General features: G+C 55.2%; 6 protein-coding genes across 6 annotated transcripts; 3 read left to right on the top strand and 3 right to left on the bottom strand.

Annotated features, from left to right (window-relative positions):
- Nucleotides 1–1,176: 1,176 nt before the first annotated feature.
- Nucleotides 1,177–2,885, bottom strand: LMH87_005018 (uncharacterized protein; the record flags this gene model as incomplete). Its single annotated transcript, XM_056202659.1, has 2 exons — nucleotides 1,177–2,605; nucleotides 2,653–2,885. The coding sequence occupies 2 exons, from the start codon at nucleotides 2,883–2,885 to the stop codon at nucleotides 1,177–1,179; spliced, it is 1,662 nt and encodes a 553-aa protein (XP_056058192.1).
- A 216-nt stretch (nucleotides 2,886–3,101) lies between these two features.
- LMH87_005017 (uncharacterized protein) lies at nucleotides 3,102–6,038 on the top strand (the record flags this gene model as incomplete). Its single annotated transcript, XM_056202658.1, has 1 exon — nucleotides 3,102–6,038. One exon carries the CDS (start codon nucleotides 3,102–3,104, stop codon nucleotides 6,036–6,038), a length of 2,937 nt encoding a protein of 978 aa, XP_056058191.1.
- A 138-nt stretch (nucleotides 6,039–6,176) lies between these two features.
- On the bottom strand, nucleotides 6,177–6,672 carry LMH87_005016 (uncharacterized protein; the record flags this gene model as incomplete). The annotated part of the gene is made up of 5 exons (XM_056202657.1): nucleotides 6,177–6,326; nucleotides 6,382–6,451; nucleotides 6,506–6,518; nucleotides 6,571–6,604; nucleotides 6,661–6,672. 5 exons carry the CDS (start codon nucleotides 6,670–6,672, stop codon nucleotides 6,177–6,179), a joined length of 279 nt encoding a protein of 92 aa, XP_056058190.1.
- A 1,245-nt stretch (nucleotides 6,673–7,917) lies between these two features.
- Nucleotides 7,918–8,989, top strand: LMH87_005015 (uncharacterized protein; the record flags this gene model as incomplete). Its single annotated transcript, XM_056202656.1, has 3 exons — nucleotides 7,918–7,954; nucleotides 8,004–8,526; nucleotides 8,584–8,989. The coding sequence occupies 3 exons, from the start codon at nucleotides 7,918–7,920 to the stop codon at nucleotides 8,987–8,989; spliced, it is 966 nt and encodes a 321-aa protein (XP_056058189.1).
- A 590-nt stretch (nucleotides 8,990–9,579) lies between these two features.
- Nucleotides 9,580–10,801, top strand: LMH87_005014 (uncharacterized protein; the record flags this gene model as incomplete). The annotated part of the gene is made up of 3 exons (XM_056202654.1): nucleotides 9,580–9,992; nucleotides 10,080–10,438; nucleotides 10,500–10,801. The coding sequence occupies 3 exons, from the start codon at nucleotides 9,580–9,582 to the stop codon at nucleotides 10,799–10,801; spliced, it is 1,074 nt and encodes a 357-aa protein (XP_056058188.1).
- A 923-nt stretch (nucleotides 10,802–11,724) lies between these two features.
- LMH87_005013 (uncharacterized protein) lies at nucleotides 11,725–13,458 on the bottom strand (the record flags this gene model as incomplete). Its single annotated transcript, XM_056202653.1, has 4 exons — nucleotides 11,725–12,573; nucleotides 12,751–12,926; nucleotides 13,048–13,207; nucleotides 13,345–13,458. The coding sequence occupies 4 exons, from the start codon at nucleotides 13,456–13,458 to the stop codon at nucleotides 11,725–11,727; spliced, it is 1,299 nt and encodes a 432-aa protein (XP_056058187.1).
- Between the last annotated feature and the right edge of the window lie 3,183 nt (nucleotides 13,459–16,641).

The raw sequence follows: 16,641 nt of genomic DNA, 5'->3' as shown, positions 1-16,641 counted from the left end.
AGAGTCTGAGCAGCGATTGTACGCGCCACAGCTGCTAACGCAATTACCATTACATGGGCTTGATGCACTCTCCGAGATCCGGCCCCAGGTGGACTACTCTTTCAGAGAGGCAGACCTCTTCTACGGCACGCCTGCAAATGACGACTCGACACAGGATGCCCTGCACTCCGTCAGCGTCGGCCACACATCATGCGAATCCTTGCCAAGATCGGATACAGAAGTGCGCGCGGCAGCGGGAAAGAAGCCGCAATCGTGGCGTTCTGTCTTTTCTGCAACATGGACAAAGTTGTCGTCTGCGCTGGCACAGCCTCAACAGAAAGAAGAAGGGTTCCAGGTGGTTCGACCAGGCAATGCAGCGCTGCGAATGGCTAGGATGCAGCAGGCACAGGCGCGAGCGCAAGCACAAGCACAGGGAATTCGCCTGGGCCACATTGAGGCCGAGAACAGCGACGCACCTCGCGATGATGTGCCTACCGATATACGTGGACACGGCAGTGCATTGCCTTGAACCTAGATGTGTGTGTCCATGAAACTAGGGAAAAACGGTGTGAACTTTGTGGTCAGGATGAAAGTCCAGAAGCCAGCACGCGCCAATTGCGCGCAGTATGCGCGAACCTCGCCAGCCAATAGCGAGCTTCGCAGTCTCATATATGCCGCTGTGGTAGTCGCTCTGTCGTTCCAGAGTATTTCACGCACAAACCGTGCCGCAGTTCGTAACATGGATCTTTAGCGACCATGTAGGCGACTGCTGATCTAAGGCGACCACCTCTGCAGGATAGTACGCCTTGTGAATGAAGTAAGTTGGCCATCAGCACACCGCAACCTCTCAGAATGTCAAGCTACGTAATTGGCTTCCGAAAGTGCGTTCTCGCTATATGCTATAATCGTGTGATCTGGCATAAGCAATCTGCCTTGCCTGACATTAACAGATTGGGCAGTCAATATCGGCGCAAACGCGGTTGGCATAATTTTCAACCAGCCGGTGGTGACATGCACTCATTACAAGATACAGCAGAACAGCCCTGTCTATAATATACCAATTTTTTTTTAAATTATTTCCTTGTCAAGCCGTGCAATAGGTAGCCAAGTTTCGTCTATTCAGAATGCTAATTCACTTTTTAATGTTCCAAACACCCCTATGACCGAAGGAAAAATCATGCACTAGATATCGCGGCGTTACGCTTCTTCCATATCTTCATCGTCCTCATCATCTTCATCTTCATCCTCATCCTCGTCATCGTCTTCGTCATCTTCGGCCCCGGCCTGGGCGGGAACACCACCCTCGTCCTCTTCTTCGCTGGAGCTGCTCTCGTCATCGTCCACGCCGACGAGGCGGTCCTCGACGTCTCCCGTCTGCTCAGGCACACGCTCGGCAAAGACCTTGCGGACGGCGGCGTTGGTGCTCGTGTCCCAGACGTGCATGCTGCCTGAGCTGCCAGCGACGGCCAGGCGGAAGCCGACCTCGGCATCGGGTGCGAACGTCGTCGCAAAGACCTTGCCAACATCCAGGTTGCGCGAGACGACCATCGAGGGACCGCTCGCTTGGATGTTCCACAGCTTGACCGTTCTGTCGGTGGAGCCGGTGGCCATGAAGCCAGGGATAATAGGGTTGATGTCGAATGACGATACGGATTCGTCGTGCGCCTGCAGCGTCCACACAGACTTGCTGGCGGCAGGGCTTGAGGGCGCATTTCGCACATCAAAGTAATGGACGGCGCCGCCCTCGGTCGAGACGAAAAAGTAGTTTTGGTCGTGCGTGTTCCACTTGACGTTCTCGACATCGCTCTCAACACCCCAGCGAGGCGCCTTGGCGTCCGGTGCGCGCATGTCGGCAGCGACAATGGTGCGATCATAACTGCCGCTCAGAAGAACAGTCGGCTCGACCGTGTGCCACGCCAGCGAGCAAACCTTGTCCGTGTGGTGTGAGTACGATTTGGCGCACTTGGCCGTGTTGAGATCCCATAGCTTAACCGTCTTGTCGGCCGAGGCAGACGCGAGCAAGTTGCGGTGCTTGCGGTTGGCGGCCAGTGCCAGGACTGCGTCGACGTGGTAGCTGTCGTTGGTCTTCTTGCTCTTGGACTTCTTCTTGGGCTTAACGATGCTGGGGTTGGACTCCGCACTGGGACCCAAGATGGCGTTGGGATACATGCAGTCGATAGTGTCGAGGTCCCAAATTTCAATATCGGGATCCATGGTCGCGACGGCCACCGAGTTGCCGCGGGCGTCGCTGCCTTCGGTGCCATGGTTGCTGACGCGCATGTCGATCCACTCAACGGCTAGAGGGATGGCTGGGAGCATGATGTCGTGGTGGACGTAGAGATTGTCGCTGGCATCTTCGTACACGTAGACTTCTAGGTGCGCCATCTCGTCCTCGACCTTGGCGGAAAGAATCAGGTTATCGGTGGCCAAAATCTGCACGTCTTCCTTTTCCTCGTCGTCCTCGTCCTTGAGCGTGATATAAGGATCGTCTTTGTTGTCTCCGTAGTAGCTGAGAGACTTCATGTTGCCAAACATGCTAAGCCCTTGAACCTCCTCGACAGGCTTTTCCTCCTCATCGTCGTAGTCGTCTAGGTTGTATTCCTTCAGGTCCTCGTCGTCATTATACCTGCACAGTTAGCGCATGTCACGCACACCGAAATCGCTGGTACATACTTGGTTTCCGACTTGGAATTTTTCTTGCTACCCTTGGCGGGTGCGTCATCGACCATGGCGTCATCATCACCCTCGTCGTCTTGCGCTTCCTTCAGGTCCTCCTCGGCGTCGTCGAGCTGGAGCTGGGCGAGCTCGGCTATTCTCTCATATTCGGCCTCGTCGAGTGTGTATTTTTGAGGAAATGGCGCGGCGAATCCCCTGGGGACCCACTGAGCGGCCGTGATCATCGACATCTTGGGCGATTGGGTATCTTGAAAGAAAATGTCTTCTGCAAATTGAAGCCCAAGATTTCAATCCAGACGTGGGGTCCGACTTCTAAAAATTTCAGCGGGGCTGCTACTTATCGATAGTGGACGCGGCAAAACTTCGCCGAGTGAGCTTCACGCCGCGACCGACACCGTTGAAGCTTCCATCAACACCATCTTCTTGGGAGGAATCGCTGTTTCACAATGGGAGAAGAGCGAGAATACGATGGGTATAACCCCAAGCGGCGCCGCTTGGAAGGCGCGCACTCGAACAGCCGATTTCGTAATGACTCCCGCGGCTCCACACCACGCGCCCAGTCTCGCTATGCGCCCACGCCACCTCGCCAGCAGGAGGACCAGCAGCAACCGCCTGACGAAGATTGGAAGGCGCTAGATCGCGACTGGTACATGCAGGATGAGTTTGGCGGGCATGCCTTTGGCGATGAGACGCACAATCCCTTCGCATCGTACGAGACCTCGACCGCAGAGGCTCTGCAGCTCGAGTCTGCCCGAGCCGAAAAGATGACCAGCCGATACGATGCGCGACAGGAACAACGGCGCAAGGAGAATGACGCCTGGGAAACGAATCGAATGCTGGTATCGGGCGTCGCGCAGCGCCGCGACATGGCTTCGGACTTTGACGACCAAGAGGCGACTCGTGTGCACCTGCTTGTCCACGAGCTGCGGCCGCCGTTCCTGGACGGTCGCACCATCTTTACCAAGCAGCTCGATCCAGTGCCAGCTGTCCGCGACTACCAGAGCGACATGGCTGTGTTCAGTCGAAAGGGCAGCAAGGCGGTCAAGGAGGCGAGACAGCAGCGCGAGCGACAGAAACAAGCTCAGCAGGCGACGAGCTTGGCTGGTACGGCGCTGGGAAACATTATGGGCGCCAAAGAAGATGACGGGGACAGTGCTTTGCCTGCCCCAGTAGAGGCGGATGCCCCGAGCAACGACCGCAAGGGCAACAAATTTAGCTCACATATGAAAAAGGCTGAAGGCGCGAGTGATTTCAGTCGAAGCAAGACGCTAAGAGAGCAACGTGAATACTTGCCCGCTTTTGCGGTTCGAGAGGAGCTGTTGCGTGTCATTCGCGAAAACCAAGTCACCATTGTTATCGGAGAGACGGGCTCGGGAAAGACGACACAGCTGACGCAGTTTCTGTACGATGATGGCTACGCCAAGACGGGCATGATTGCGTGCACACAACCTCGCCGTGTTGCAGCCATGAGTGTTGCGAAGCGTGTGGCGGAGGAGATGGAAGTTGAACTGGGAACCACTGTTGGGTACTCCATTCGTTTCGAGGATGTCACTAGCAAGGACACCGAAATCAAGTACATGACGGAGGGTATCCTGCTGCAGCATTCTCTAACCGAACCCGATCTGGACCGCTATTCATGCATCATCATGGACGAAGCTCACGAGCGTGCTCTCAATACGGACATTCTTTTTGGTCTATTCAAGAAGATTCTGTCGCGCCGGCGCGACTTGAAGCTCATCGTCACATCTGCTACCATGAATGCCAAACGCTTCTCTGAGTTCTTTGGCAATGCGCCCGAGTTCACGATTCCCGGACGCACATTCCCCGTCGATGTCATGTTCCACCGCTCGCCAGTTGAGGACTACGTCGACCAGGCTGTGCAGCAGGTTCTCGCTATTCACGTCTCCATGGACCCCGGCGACATCTTAGTCTTTATGACTGGTCAGGAAGACATTGAGATTACTTGCGAACTGATCCAGAGGCGATTGGACGCTCTGAATGACCCGCCCAAGCTAAGCATTCTACCCATTTACAGCCAGATGCCTGCCGATCTGCAGTCCAAAATCTTCGACCGTGCTGAGGCTGGAGTGCGCAAATGCGTCGTTGCAACCAATATTGCGGAAACAAGTTTGACCGTCGACGGCATCAAGTACGTGGTGGACGCGGGCTACAGCAAAATGAAGGTATACAATCCCAAGATGGGCATGGACACGTTGCAAATCACCCCCATCTCGCAAGCCAACGCGTCGCAACGATCCGGTCGTGCTGGCCGTACCGGCCCGGGCAAGGCATTCCGGCTCTTTACCGAAAAGGCGTTCAAGGAGGAGCTCTACATGCAGACAATTCCCGAAATCCAGCGCACAAACCTCGCCAACACAGTGCTGATGCTCAAGTCGCTCGGTGTCAAGGACCTGCTCGAGTTTGACTTTATGGACCCTCCACCGCAGGACACCATCTCCACCTCTATGTTTGACCTCTGGGCGCTCGGCGCGCTCGACAACCTCGGCGAGCTGACAGAAATCGGCCGCAAGATGAGCGCGTATCCGATGGACCCGTCGCTGGCTAAGCTGCTCATCATGGCGGAGCAGTACGGCTGCAGCGAGGAGATGATTACCATTGTTTCAATGCTGTCGGTTCCCAACGTCTTTTACCGCCCCAAGGAGCGCCAAGACGAGGCCGACACGCAGCGCGAGAAGTTTTGGGTGCATGAGTCGGACCACCTGACGTACCTACAGGTGTACCAGGCGTGGAAATCCAACGGCTTTTCGGACGGCTGGTGCATCAAGCACTTTCTGCACTCGAAGTCGCTGCGCCGCGCAAAAGAGATTCGCGAGCAGCTGCTGGACATTGCAAGGATGCAAAAGATGCAGCTGGTCAGCTGCGGCATGGACTGGGACATGATCCGCAAGTGCATCTGCTCCGGCTACTACCACCAGGCGGCCAAGTACAAGGGGTCCGGCGAGTACGTCAACCTGCGCACCAACTTGCCTGTGCAGCTGCACCCGACGTCGGCGCTGTACGCGGGCCACCCGCCCGACTATGTCGTGTACCACGAGCTGGTGCTGACGTCGAAGGTGTACGTGTCGACGGTGACGGCGGTCGACCCGCACTGGCTGGCGGATCTGGGCGGCGTGTTTTATTCGGTCAAGGAAAAGGGTTATTCGGCACGGGAGAAGAGAATCACGGAGACGGAGTTTAATCGTAAGATGGAAATTGAGACGAAAATGGCGGACGACAAGCGCCGCGAGGAGGAGAGGCTCCAGGCAGAGGCGGAGCGCGCGAGCGCGACCAAGAAGAAGACGAGCAGCATGGATGGCAAGAAGTTTGTGACGCAGGGCGCGGTCAAGAAGCCAGTGGTGAAGCGGAGGGGACGAGGCTTCTAGACGGTCGTCACTGGAGAGACGTGTTGATTTTTCCATAGCATTTAGCGTCGTGGCGTTTTCCAGGCTTGGGCTCATAAGATATAATTTCATTGCTTTTATCCTCTATTTGGGGTATTGGTTGGTGTTTGCAAGTTGCAGTCAGTGTCGTACGGCGAACTCTGCCTCGTCGACAACAACGTCCCGCGCTTCTTGGGTGAGCTTGACGACGGTGGCGCCGCTGGGGCCCTGATCGACGTCCTTTAGGAGCTTGTCCACAGAGGCGTCTTCGCCTTGCACTTCACCCTCGACCTGCATTTCTGGTCAGCACATGCGTTTTGTGACGTAACACTGGGGGGGGGGTTACCTTGTTGTCGGGCGTGTTGCGGCACCAGCCGGTGAGGCCATATGCCTGAGCTCTCTTGCGCGTAAAGTACCTGGAATGCTTCATGAGCATGGATTATTCAAAGGCGCAGTCAAGACGAACGTACCGAAACCCAACTCCTGCGGCGGAACACTGTCAGTGCTGCTGTTGAGCGGCGCGACTGGTACATACCCTGTACTGTGCCACCGTGGGCAGCAAAGTAGACCTGCGCAAGCGTCAGTGGAATATTCCCGTATCTTGGCGTGGAGGATCTGCAGTTACCCTCCTCGTCATTTTTTCTCAAGGGACCAATTCTAATTCTTCGTGACAGTTGGACTTGTGCCGTGCTTGTCGCGGCTGCGATGTGTATTCTGTCATGGCAAGATCATAGTGGGTCACGTGCTCCACCTTATCGCGCCTCCATCACTTCGCGCCGAAGTCATCTCACCTTTTTCATCTTGTCAAGACATGCGTTACTGGGGTGGGCCAGGAAGCGACGGAATTTTATAGGTAAAGGATGATTCGGCCTTTTTTCTTCTTGAAAAGGCAAACCGAGTGGCTTGTTTCATTCAGCCAAAATATGAGGGCTGCCGCAGATGGCTCAATGGTGTCATAATCAACAGGAAGTGACTAGCCTGCTTGCTACACAGGCTCCGATCAATAGTGACAGCCCGCTCTACCGGCTGAGCTGGACGTAGATATGACTTTCTTGCTATTGCCTGATTGCTCACTATGAATCCTTTCCGTCATTTCTTTCCTTCAATATCCTCTCCGCGAGGTTAGTGAACGCCGACGCCACCGCCGCTACCGGGAGTGTTGTTGTCTTGGGTCACACACATAGGCTTCTACATAGACGTCCACTTTCATGCGTCCCACGCAGAGATTATTTCGAGCGGGAAAAATAGAGCGTCATAAAAAATCGGCGGCCATATCGACGCCGCTATCCGCGGCTTACCATTCTGTGGTAAAATACGTCGCTGGGTGGTGAAGTCTGCTCGTGACGGCCTGCTGTAAAACGCTACGCAACGAAATGCCAATTTGGCACGCTGAGAGCATTCCCCCGTCGCCGATGGCCTACGCACTTGAAGCCGCCTCTTAAAGACACCGTCAGCTTAAAATCCGTCTCACTGGCATAGCCATCGGGCCCTCGGGCAACACACTCCGCACCGTGTCATGGAGGAACATTTGTATCATGCGGCAGTGCGCGTGCGTCTCGGTTGCGTGGTAACAAGCTGTAAACCTACCACTACAGAGCTGCAAACTATCAATGAGCAATACTCGCATGTAGGTGTGTACTTGACCATAATTACTTAGAAACTAATGGGTATTATATTAATTACTCCTCCATATGTGAATATTCCCTTCTTAAAGCTTACTAGCTTACATCCTTGAAGGCTATGTGGGGATTGCCCGGGTCTGCACGCCATCGTCTTCAATAGTCAACGGCTGGTGACGTGGTTGCTTCTGCATCGCATCCAGGTTCACCAACACTCGTTTCCTCACTCCACGAGATCACGGCCAGATCGCTCCCGTATAAGAATGACATCCCCGAACCGACTTCGCCTGGGTTGGATAGGTGAATATGGATCAATCAGCGCCTTGAGCCGAGACTGACAAAAGCCCAGGCCTTGGGTCAATGGGCATGGCCATGGCTACAAATCTCCAAAAGCACCTCAGCAAAACATCTTCGCCCAGCCTCGTCTACCACAACCGCACCATGTCACGCGGCGACGCTCTGCAAGATTTGGGGGCCAATCCGTCTGCTTCTGTGGCCGATCTTGCCAGCAACGCAGACATCATCTTCCTGTCCCTCAGCGACGACAGTGCCCTCGACTCAGTGATCAGTTCTCTGTCTGGTCCTGGGTGCGCGGCGGACATGTCCGGCAAAATCGTCGTCGACACGTCCACTGTCCACCCAGACACTACGGCCGCGGCGCATCAGCGTCTGACCAATGTCGGCGCCAAATTCGTTGCTGCGCCTGTCTTCGGCGCTAGTCCTGTGGCCGCCGAGGGGCAGTTGCTCTTCATTCTCGCTGGCCCTGATGATGCGGTACAGGCTCTTGAACCGTTTCTTGTTGGTGTCATGGCTCGAAGTGCCATTCGTCTGGGCGAAGATGTGACCAAGTCCAGCCTCCTGAAGACAGCCGGGTGAGCGGAGGTTTATTTTTTCCAGAGCCAAGTCGTCCTCGTTCTGACTTTGCCTAGCAATTTTGTGACAGCAGGTATGATGGAAGTAGTTGCCGAGGCTCATGTTTTTGCCGAAAAGACTGGTCTCGGAAATGAAGCCATGGAGGCGCTGCTGGAGCAGCAATACGGCCCTCTGGCATACTCCATGTCCCGCCGCCTCACGACTGGGGCGTACATGCCCCCACCAGGGGAGAGGCCATGGTCAGATCTCAATCTCGCAATCAAAGACGTCGGGCATGGAATTAGTGCTGCCTCTGCGACGGGTGTGAGGCTGCACGTGGGTGAGGTAGCTATCAGGCACCTCAACGAAGCGAGGACGAGGGACAGGCCGCTGGACTCTTCTTCCATGTATGGCGTGCTCAGAGAAGAGGCCGGCCTGGATTTCGCCACCAATCTCATCAAGAACAGAGACAATGTCCAATAATGCTAGCTCTACGCTGATCTATGGTCGTGGTCGACGGCGACAAAATTTACTTGGCCTAAGCTGGGATTTCGAGCGGCGGCTAGAATAGCACAAGGTGGTGAACCTTTTGTCTTGGCAATATTATCTTAGGATGGAGAGGGAATGAGTGATTGCTGGACAGCAAGTTCATTCTAACCTGCCGGGAGGTGACGATCTCTTTTGGCGGAAATAAGCACTCTGGCTGTTGACGCGGAAAGCTCCGTGGAACGTGATCCTCTCCAGTAGGTCGGCACGTCGGATAAACATTAATGAAGATTACTTTACCCAAGCAGAGCTTCTACTGCATGCTTTAATATAAGCTATTCTAAGTAACAATGTATAAAAATATTAGTTTAATGGAAAATCATTTACAGGTCTATTTAAAAAGCTTCTTACCAAGTACCAAGTATATTAATCAGCTGTAAGTTTTATGGCTCTGGGTTCATGACTAGCGTTGCCACGCTAAACCAGCAGCCCTGCTATCAAACAACGGGCCACCACCACCTTGCGCCAACACCTTCGTCCTCTCACCACTCCCACTCCGACCAGCCAAGCCTCCTCGCGTCGCAACCATGGAGTCGGACGAGCCCGGCATCCGCTTCAAAGCCAAGAAGCGCACCAAGACGCTCCGCCAGCGCGACCGCGCCGCCTCCCCCGAAGCTAGCACCTCCACAGCCGCCGCCGCCGCCGCCGCCGCCGCGCAAGACACGCCCACGCCCGCAGACGACGACGACGACGACAGCAACGACGCTGCCAACGGCAGCACCGTGCACGCGGCCCTTAAGCTGCGCCAGGCGCGCAGCAGGAACCGCTTCCGGGGTGGTGTCCCCTTTGGCCGCGACGAGCCCGCCGCGCTCGACGCCGACGCCGGCGGCGCAGAGCCGGGCGGCGGCCTGGTGCTGCGCGACGCGGCGCCGCCGCAGGGCCTCCCGGACCGGTTCATGCACCAAACGGGCTTCGTCGCCGACGCCGACGACAAGCACATGTACGTCCCTTTCCTCCCCCGAGTCCCCTCTCGCAGCGGATTTTCCAAAAGATAGGCGGGCGGTGAAGGACGGAGCTAATCATTCAGGATGGCCTATGTAGAATCGCGCCTCTCTTCCCGCGCCGCCGACGCCGCGAGCGCCGAGCCCGCTGCTGCTGCACCTGAAAGCAGGCAGGCACGAGAACAACAGCAGCGGCAGATGCGCGCGCCTGGCACGATGCAGACGGGCACGTCGACGACGAGCTGGACCAAGCTCGTCGAGGTCGAAGTCCCCGCCGACCTGCGCAGAAACACCGGCACAGGACCGTCTGCGGTACAGAGCGGCAAGAAGCGCGGACGGGACGGCGTCGACGCCAAGCCCCCGCCGCGACGACGTCGTAACCGCAGAGGCAGCGACGACATTAAACGCGACGCCATGGTCGAAGCGTTCCTCTCCGAAAACAAGCGTACGTCCTCGTCCGTCACCGGCTCCTCATTCCAAATCAAGACTAACGTTGGAAAATGCAGTCGACGTCTACGACGTGTCATCCGCTGGATCCTCTTCCGCGGTGGTCGACGCCACCCGGTCTGCCGACGACGTGCTCGCGGAAAACTTCCGCCAGCAGTACATGGAGGAGGTGGCCGCGCGGCGGCAGCGCAAGCGGCCGGCCATCAACCAGCCGCGCGTGACGCAGAAGCAGGCGGCGCACCAGCAGGCCGTCGCGGCGGGCGAGGTCCTCAAAGGGCCGAAGCTGGGCGGGAGCCGCAACGCGAGGGCGGCGGTGCGGGACAAGCTGCTGCAGCAGCAGGAGCTGGGCAAGAAGAAGTGAGAGCACAACTCACACTGTTAAAAAGGAATTCACTTTTTTGTACTCTTTATAAGGAATGGCGTTGTTCTAGGGTTACAGCAATGGAATTTTGTACTTTGTTGATTGCATCCAAGATTCAATTTCACACATGACGGTGAAATGCATGCAAAGAGGAAAGCAAAGGAGTGAATCAATCTCGTTCATTTGGACGATGAGCTAGCAATAGCTTGTTACGCTGTGCAGCTACCATCTCCAATTCAAAAACAACTTGAGCCGAAAGCTCAAGACAAAAAGCAAACAGGGGGGACAAGGCCTCCAATTATAAAGTCAAAAGTGAGCAGTCACTACGAGAGAGAGCAAGGAAAAACGCCAACCACCAAAGAGCCCGACACCCAAAAATCAACCCGACCAAGCCGCGTCCAAGGAAATACCCAAATACCTAGCCCAATAAAAAAAGGAATGCGCTTCCTGATGACCCAAATAAGAAAGGCCGAATAAAAAAGAAATCTGTAAGAAGTGCCCGAGCAAGAGGCAGCCATATAAAGGAAGAAAAAAAGGGTAAAATAGGTTGTAAAGGACAGTGTAGTCACAACAGGGGAGAAAAACAAGAAATCACAGGTGTGAGGACGCAGCGCTCAGCTCGCGTCAAAGAAGAAAAAAGAAAAGCTCGGTCCGTGAACCCAAAGGAACGGGAGAATCCAAGAGCAGGGACTGGCCCCAGAAGAAGAATAGTATATCGTTGTATCGTGGTTCCAAATGCGCCGGTATAAATCATTTAGTAGCCGTTGCCCTGTACGTCTAGACACAAGGAGATGTAGCCGAGTAGAAAAGAGGCAGTCAAGAGAAAGCAGTCTAAGCCATGAAAGGAGCGTCATGAAAAGTGTCACCAGAGGTCATCAAGAAAGCGTGGCGCGTGGCACGTGTCGCATGTCGCGTGCGTACGTTCAACGGATGTCGAGCTGAAAAGGCTTGAACCGGCCGCCGATGGTGGCACAGCGGGGGCACTTCCTTCTTGCTCCGTGTTCAGCCATGAGGACCTCGACGCAGGTAGCGCAGAGGCCGCAGATGCACTCGGTACAGGCATAAGACCCCCTGAGCGCCGAGATCCCTTGACAGGCAGCGCAGTAGATTTGAATATTCTGAGACGAGTAGCTTGGGGACGAGTCGGAGAGGCCGCTGGTGCCCATGTGAAAGTTCTCGCCGCTTTCAACGCTAGGGAAGGGGTCGATGATGTCCTGGTTGTGCGATGGCGGTGTCAAGGCCTGCTGCAGAGGCGAGGCCTGGTAGTTGTTCTGCTGCAGGTTCTGCTGGGTAAAGGGCGGCATGGACGATCGGTGGATAGAGACGGGCGACTGCGGCATGGGAGTGCGGTCCTCATCAAGGTCGCCGGCGGCAGAGGCTGCCTGGTCGGCGGCATCAATGAGGTCTTCCCAGCGCTTGCCAAAGTCCATTGAGGGCTCGACGGACAACGCCTTACGGTCGCCAGGTCTGACGCGGTCATCGTTTTGGATGCGCCTCAGCCATTCAGCGGCGGAGCCGCGGGAATTCTTTTTGGTGTGGCCGTCTTTGCCGCGTTTAGTGACAGACTGCTTGCGAGGGCGGTTGGGCCCCATGGGGCGCTGCAACGGCGGCAGGGTCGAGGAGCGACCGGGTGGTGAGCCGGACAGAAGCGAGGGGAGGTGGCGGTTGGAGTAGGGGTCGCTGGTGACATCATGGTTGGAAAGGTGGTGGAGCGGCGGCAGCTCGATGGAAGTTTGAGGGATGCGGCGGCCATCCAAGTCCGAGTGATAGCCCTGAGGAAAAAAAATCAGAATTGATGTACGATAATGCTGAATTGATGCAGAATCGAATTATTGCGACATAATGCCAAATGTTTGATAAGTATCGATGCTGGGGTGCTATCGATATGGCGCGGGGCAACTAGGGTGGGAGGGAGCTGTAGCTTGGGAGCTGTGTGGTGTGCAACTTACTCCGTCCATGTCCATTTCTCGCTCGGACTTGACGCCGTGAAGCTCGGCGAGGACAGCGGCAGCTGTGGCCGCCCCGAGCATATGGTTTGTCGGGCCGTTTGAGAATTCATCGGAATGTCTGGGGGTGACCGGGCCAGCGGAATTGTGTCGATAGTCGGTTTGGCGTTGACGGAAGCCTAGGGTTGTCAGCTTGGGATGCTCTTCTTTTGCGATAGTTTCTTGCTGCCCTCTTTCAAGGAACTCTACATTCAAGGAAAGAAGAGAGAGGGGAAAATCAGATTGTGGGATAGTACGCACCTTGGGCAGAAGAAGCTGGACTTGAATCGGTGGGTGGGCGTTCGGAAGGCGGCGTATTGACCATTAGCAGGAAGCTCTCTTCGGTGGCGGGCAGCTTCGAGATGTAGTGCTCGGGATGAGCTCGACGGATATGCTCCTGCATAGAGCGATAACGTTTTTCCTGCGGGGCAAGACGATTAGCGGTATGCGCAAGACAAACATGAGCTTCTGTTATTTCTGGCGATTGAACACATATTTTTGGTCATGGGGTATTGGCCTAAGCGTCGGACGGGCGGGAGCGGGAGGATGGAGACTCACGCCGAGGCACCTTTTGCGGCAGTTGGAACCATCCTGATTGCTCAGAGGGCAAATGACCTCATTGTTGGCATCAGTTATGGAAAAAGACGAAGTCAGTGATGAGCGAGGCGGCATCTTGACCCCACCATGCGCAGCTCAATGCGGTGCGGTGACGGGGCGCTGGATTTTGTTCAAGAGCTTGAAGGCTCGTGGAAGCTGAAGGTATCGCGAAGAAGAAGAACGACCAAGGATGAGCGTGCTGAGCGGGCGCAGCTGAGAGGGCGTTGATACGGGCAAAAGCTCAATTGAGAGTGTAATGCGGCGTATCACAGCATAGGCAGGCTGAACGAGATAACGGTGTCGTCGCAGAGCTTGTGGTAGGTGAGGGAAAGCTTTTCGAAGAGATTCCAGCTGAGATTGAAAAGAATATATATGGCAGGAGTAAAAATAAAAAGCGAACCGAGGCGAAGCAGAGTTTGGTGGCGGCGGTGGTAGTTTTGTTTTGGCGGCCGATTGGAGAGAGGTTACGAGCAAAGAAAAAAGTTTAGTCTGGGGCAAGCGTCGCAGAGATTCAAGTAGCAATATGCGAGCAGCCAAGCAATCGATGTTGGTAATGGAGAGTAAAAAAAAGGCAGAGGGAGAGAGAGGAAGAGAGAGAGAGCTATGTGTGAGTTTTGGTGTGGGTGGATTGGGCCCGGGACCAAGAGAGGGAAGAGGTGGACGGCAGTCCCGAGGGAAGTTGTTTGAGGTGACGGTGGTGGTGACGGCGATGGCGGCGATGGAGAGGAAACCAGGGCTGGGCTATCAGTGTCCGGCCATTCAAAGTATGTCAGTTGGGGGGAAATAAAACAGGCCAAGGAAAAGCTAAGGCTGTAGCAAATGGAAGAGAAAAAGAACAAAAAGAATGGGAAAGAGAGAGCTGTTCCGGCAGCTGGCAAAGCCGAATTGGCCTGTTTGTCACTGGCTGGCAGCTGCAGCTGGCAGCTGGCAGAAGGCGGATAGAAGTACCGGCCGCCCACGAGGTACTTTGACGTGCTCGTCCAAGCAGCCGAACCAAAGAGGAAGCTCCAGCGAGCTCCGGAGCAGCGCGGGGCGGAACCTCGAGAGGGTGGGCGGGCGGGCAAAGTACCTCAAGGACCTGAGCTACCTTGGTGCTTGGCTAGGTTGTTCGCGCCGAGGCGGAGCAGTGCCCGGGTGACCTGCTCTGGAGCGAGCGAGCCAGCCAGCCAGCCAGCCCAGCTGGGCGCTGCACCATGAACCGTGATGACGGTTAGCAAGTTGGAATCACATCAAGGGCTACATGTTTATTTTTCTCGAAAGTTTTGCGTGTTTGTGGCTGGCTGGCTGTCTGGCTGGCTGGTTGAATAAGCTCCTGTACGCCCGGGAGAGCTTAAAACACCCAGGTATAGGTATGACGGTACCTCGGAGCTGCCAGAGCACCAGAGCAAGCAACAGAGGTACAGATTTGCCACCCACCGCCGAGCTCTCAGAGCTGGAGCTTCCCCTGCAGCCCCCCCCAGCGCCTATAGCACGCCCTGTAAGTTGGCCCCGTTGGGAGGCACTGGGAGGGAACAGTGCCTGGGAGAGTGCCTGGAAGCTCACTGGCGATCGCCGGGACCTGGTGGACGAGCTTCTGGGGCGTGTGGCGTCTCAAGTTGGCCGCCGAGGCCCCTTGATATCTATCACCAGACCGCCTTTGCATGAATGCAATCTGTGACTTTTGAAGTGCTCCTGTTTTGGTTCGTTGCATCATCTTTTTTTTTGGTGATTTCATTCCTTTTAGATTCCTGCATCCTGCTCCTACGGCTCCTCCCAGCGTCTGTGTCCGTTCGTTCCTCTGCTCAAACGGATGAGACCCCTCCACAGCCTGGCTGACCTCCACAGACACCTGGCACAACCCTGTCTTTGGTTGACAAGTACCTGCCCAAAGTCGTAGGTACCTGTTCCCTGCTCATATTTTGTGGTGGCGCCCCAAGGGTCCAAGGTAGCTCTCTCCGCATCGATACATGGGGCTTGAAATTGATGGGCCAAGAAAAGCTTGCCACTGCCGTGAAAAATTGCGCTGCACTTACTTCTCTTCTCACGAATTTAGAAAATAATCAAAAACAATAGTGATCCAAAGCCAAGCCGTGGAAAAAAAAAAAATCGTCAAGACGACAAGGCTGGCTGCTGACTCGATGCGCTGTTCGGCGTGGCCGGTGCACCCGTTGTCCTGCACCTCGACGAGTCAAGCCGCTGCCGACGGCAACCCTCACAGCCTCGCAGCCGCCCAGCAGAGCTTGCCAACCGGCTACGAATAGCTGCCAGTACTGGTAGGTAACGTACTGGGACGAGCATGTACCTTTCGCTGCTCTGCTACTTTGATTCGTTCTGGTGGGGTCGACAGCTGAAGCTATGGTGGGTCCTCTGACTCGAAAGCTCCTCCTTGCAACTCTTTTTATTCCATCCAACCATCCTACTGGGTTAGCTGTATTTGCCGTCGAAATTCCGAGGAACTGTTGCTACTGGGTACTCTTTTTTTTTTTCCAGCTTATCCTTATCAGCACATCCATCCACTCAGCGCCCTCCCAACTGTCACTGAACGACCCCCCACCATGGCGCACACCCCTCCACTCCCCTACCCCTCGCCATGACTTGCAGCGCCCGCACACGCCATGACTAAATCTCACCACAATCTACGCCATCTATTGTACAACAAACCACCTATTGACAGATTTCCAGAAAGAGACAAGAAAGGCGCATCGAATCAATAAGAATACATTCCTCGGCACACACGGCAAACGTAGATACCACGCTCTGCCAGTCTCGCACAGGTCCCCTCTAGCGCCGCCCGCTCCGACCTTGCTGTTCGCGGCTTTCCGCTTTGGGGTTGGCGGGGGGGCATCCGTCTGCTTGGCCAGTTTATTACACAGTCAACCCGTCAAACTTCGGTGTATGGATGTGTACAAGGCCGCCCCTTCCGGATCTCCCCTCTCTCATGCATTGCATTGGGTGGCTTTCTACATTTTTCTGCAAGTTACCATCTCCATGGGAATGAATCGTTGGATCATCTTTACGCTTAGCCCTACTTTCTGCCACGATCAAACCTCCGCCCCTTGTTCCTGGCCATGACATAGCAAACGTCTCGATTTTAGCTACAGATTTCCGAACTCATTCATAGTAACCATCCTGAGTCACGGCAGATGCTCTGTGAGTGAAAAGCTCAGCTGATATAACGGGTAAAATAAAATTATAATTAGTTACTGGCGCTATGCCAAATTCCAACCCTATTGCCTGTAGATGAGAATTCCCACGCGGTCAGATACAAAACCAAACAAA

Source organism: Akanthomyces muscarius, chromosome 1 (genome assembly GCF_028009165.1).
Source record: "Akanthomyces muscarius strain Ve6 chromosome 1, whole genome shotgun sequence".
NCBI classification, from domain to species: domain Eukaryota; kingdom Fungi; phylum Ascomycota; class Sordariomycetes; order Hypocreales; family Cordycipitaceae; genus Akanthomyces; species Akanthomyces muscarius.
This window is presented reverse-complemented; position numbering and strand designations above follow the sequence as displayed.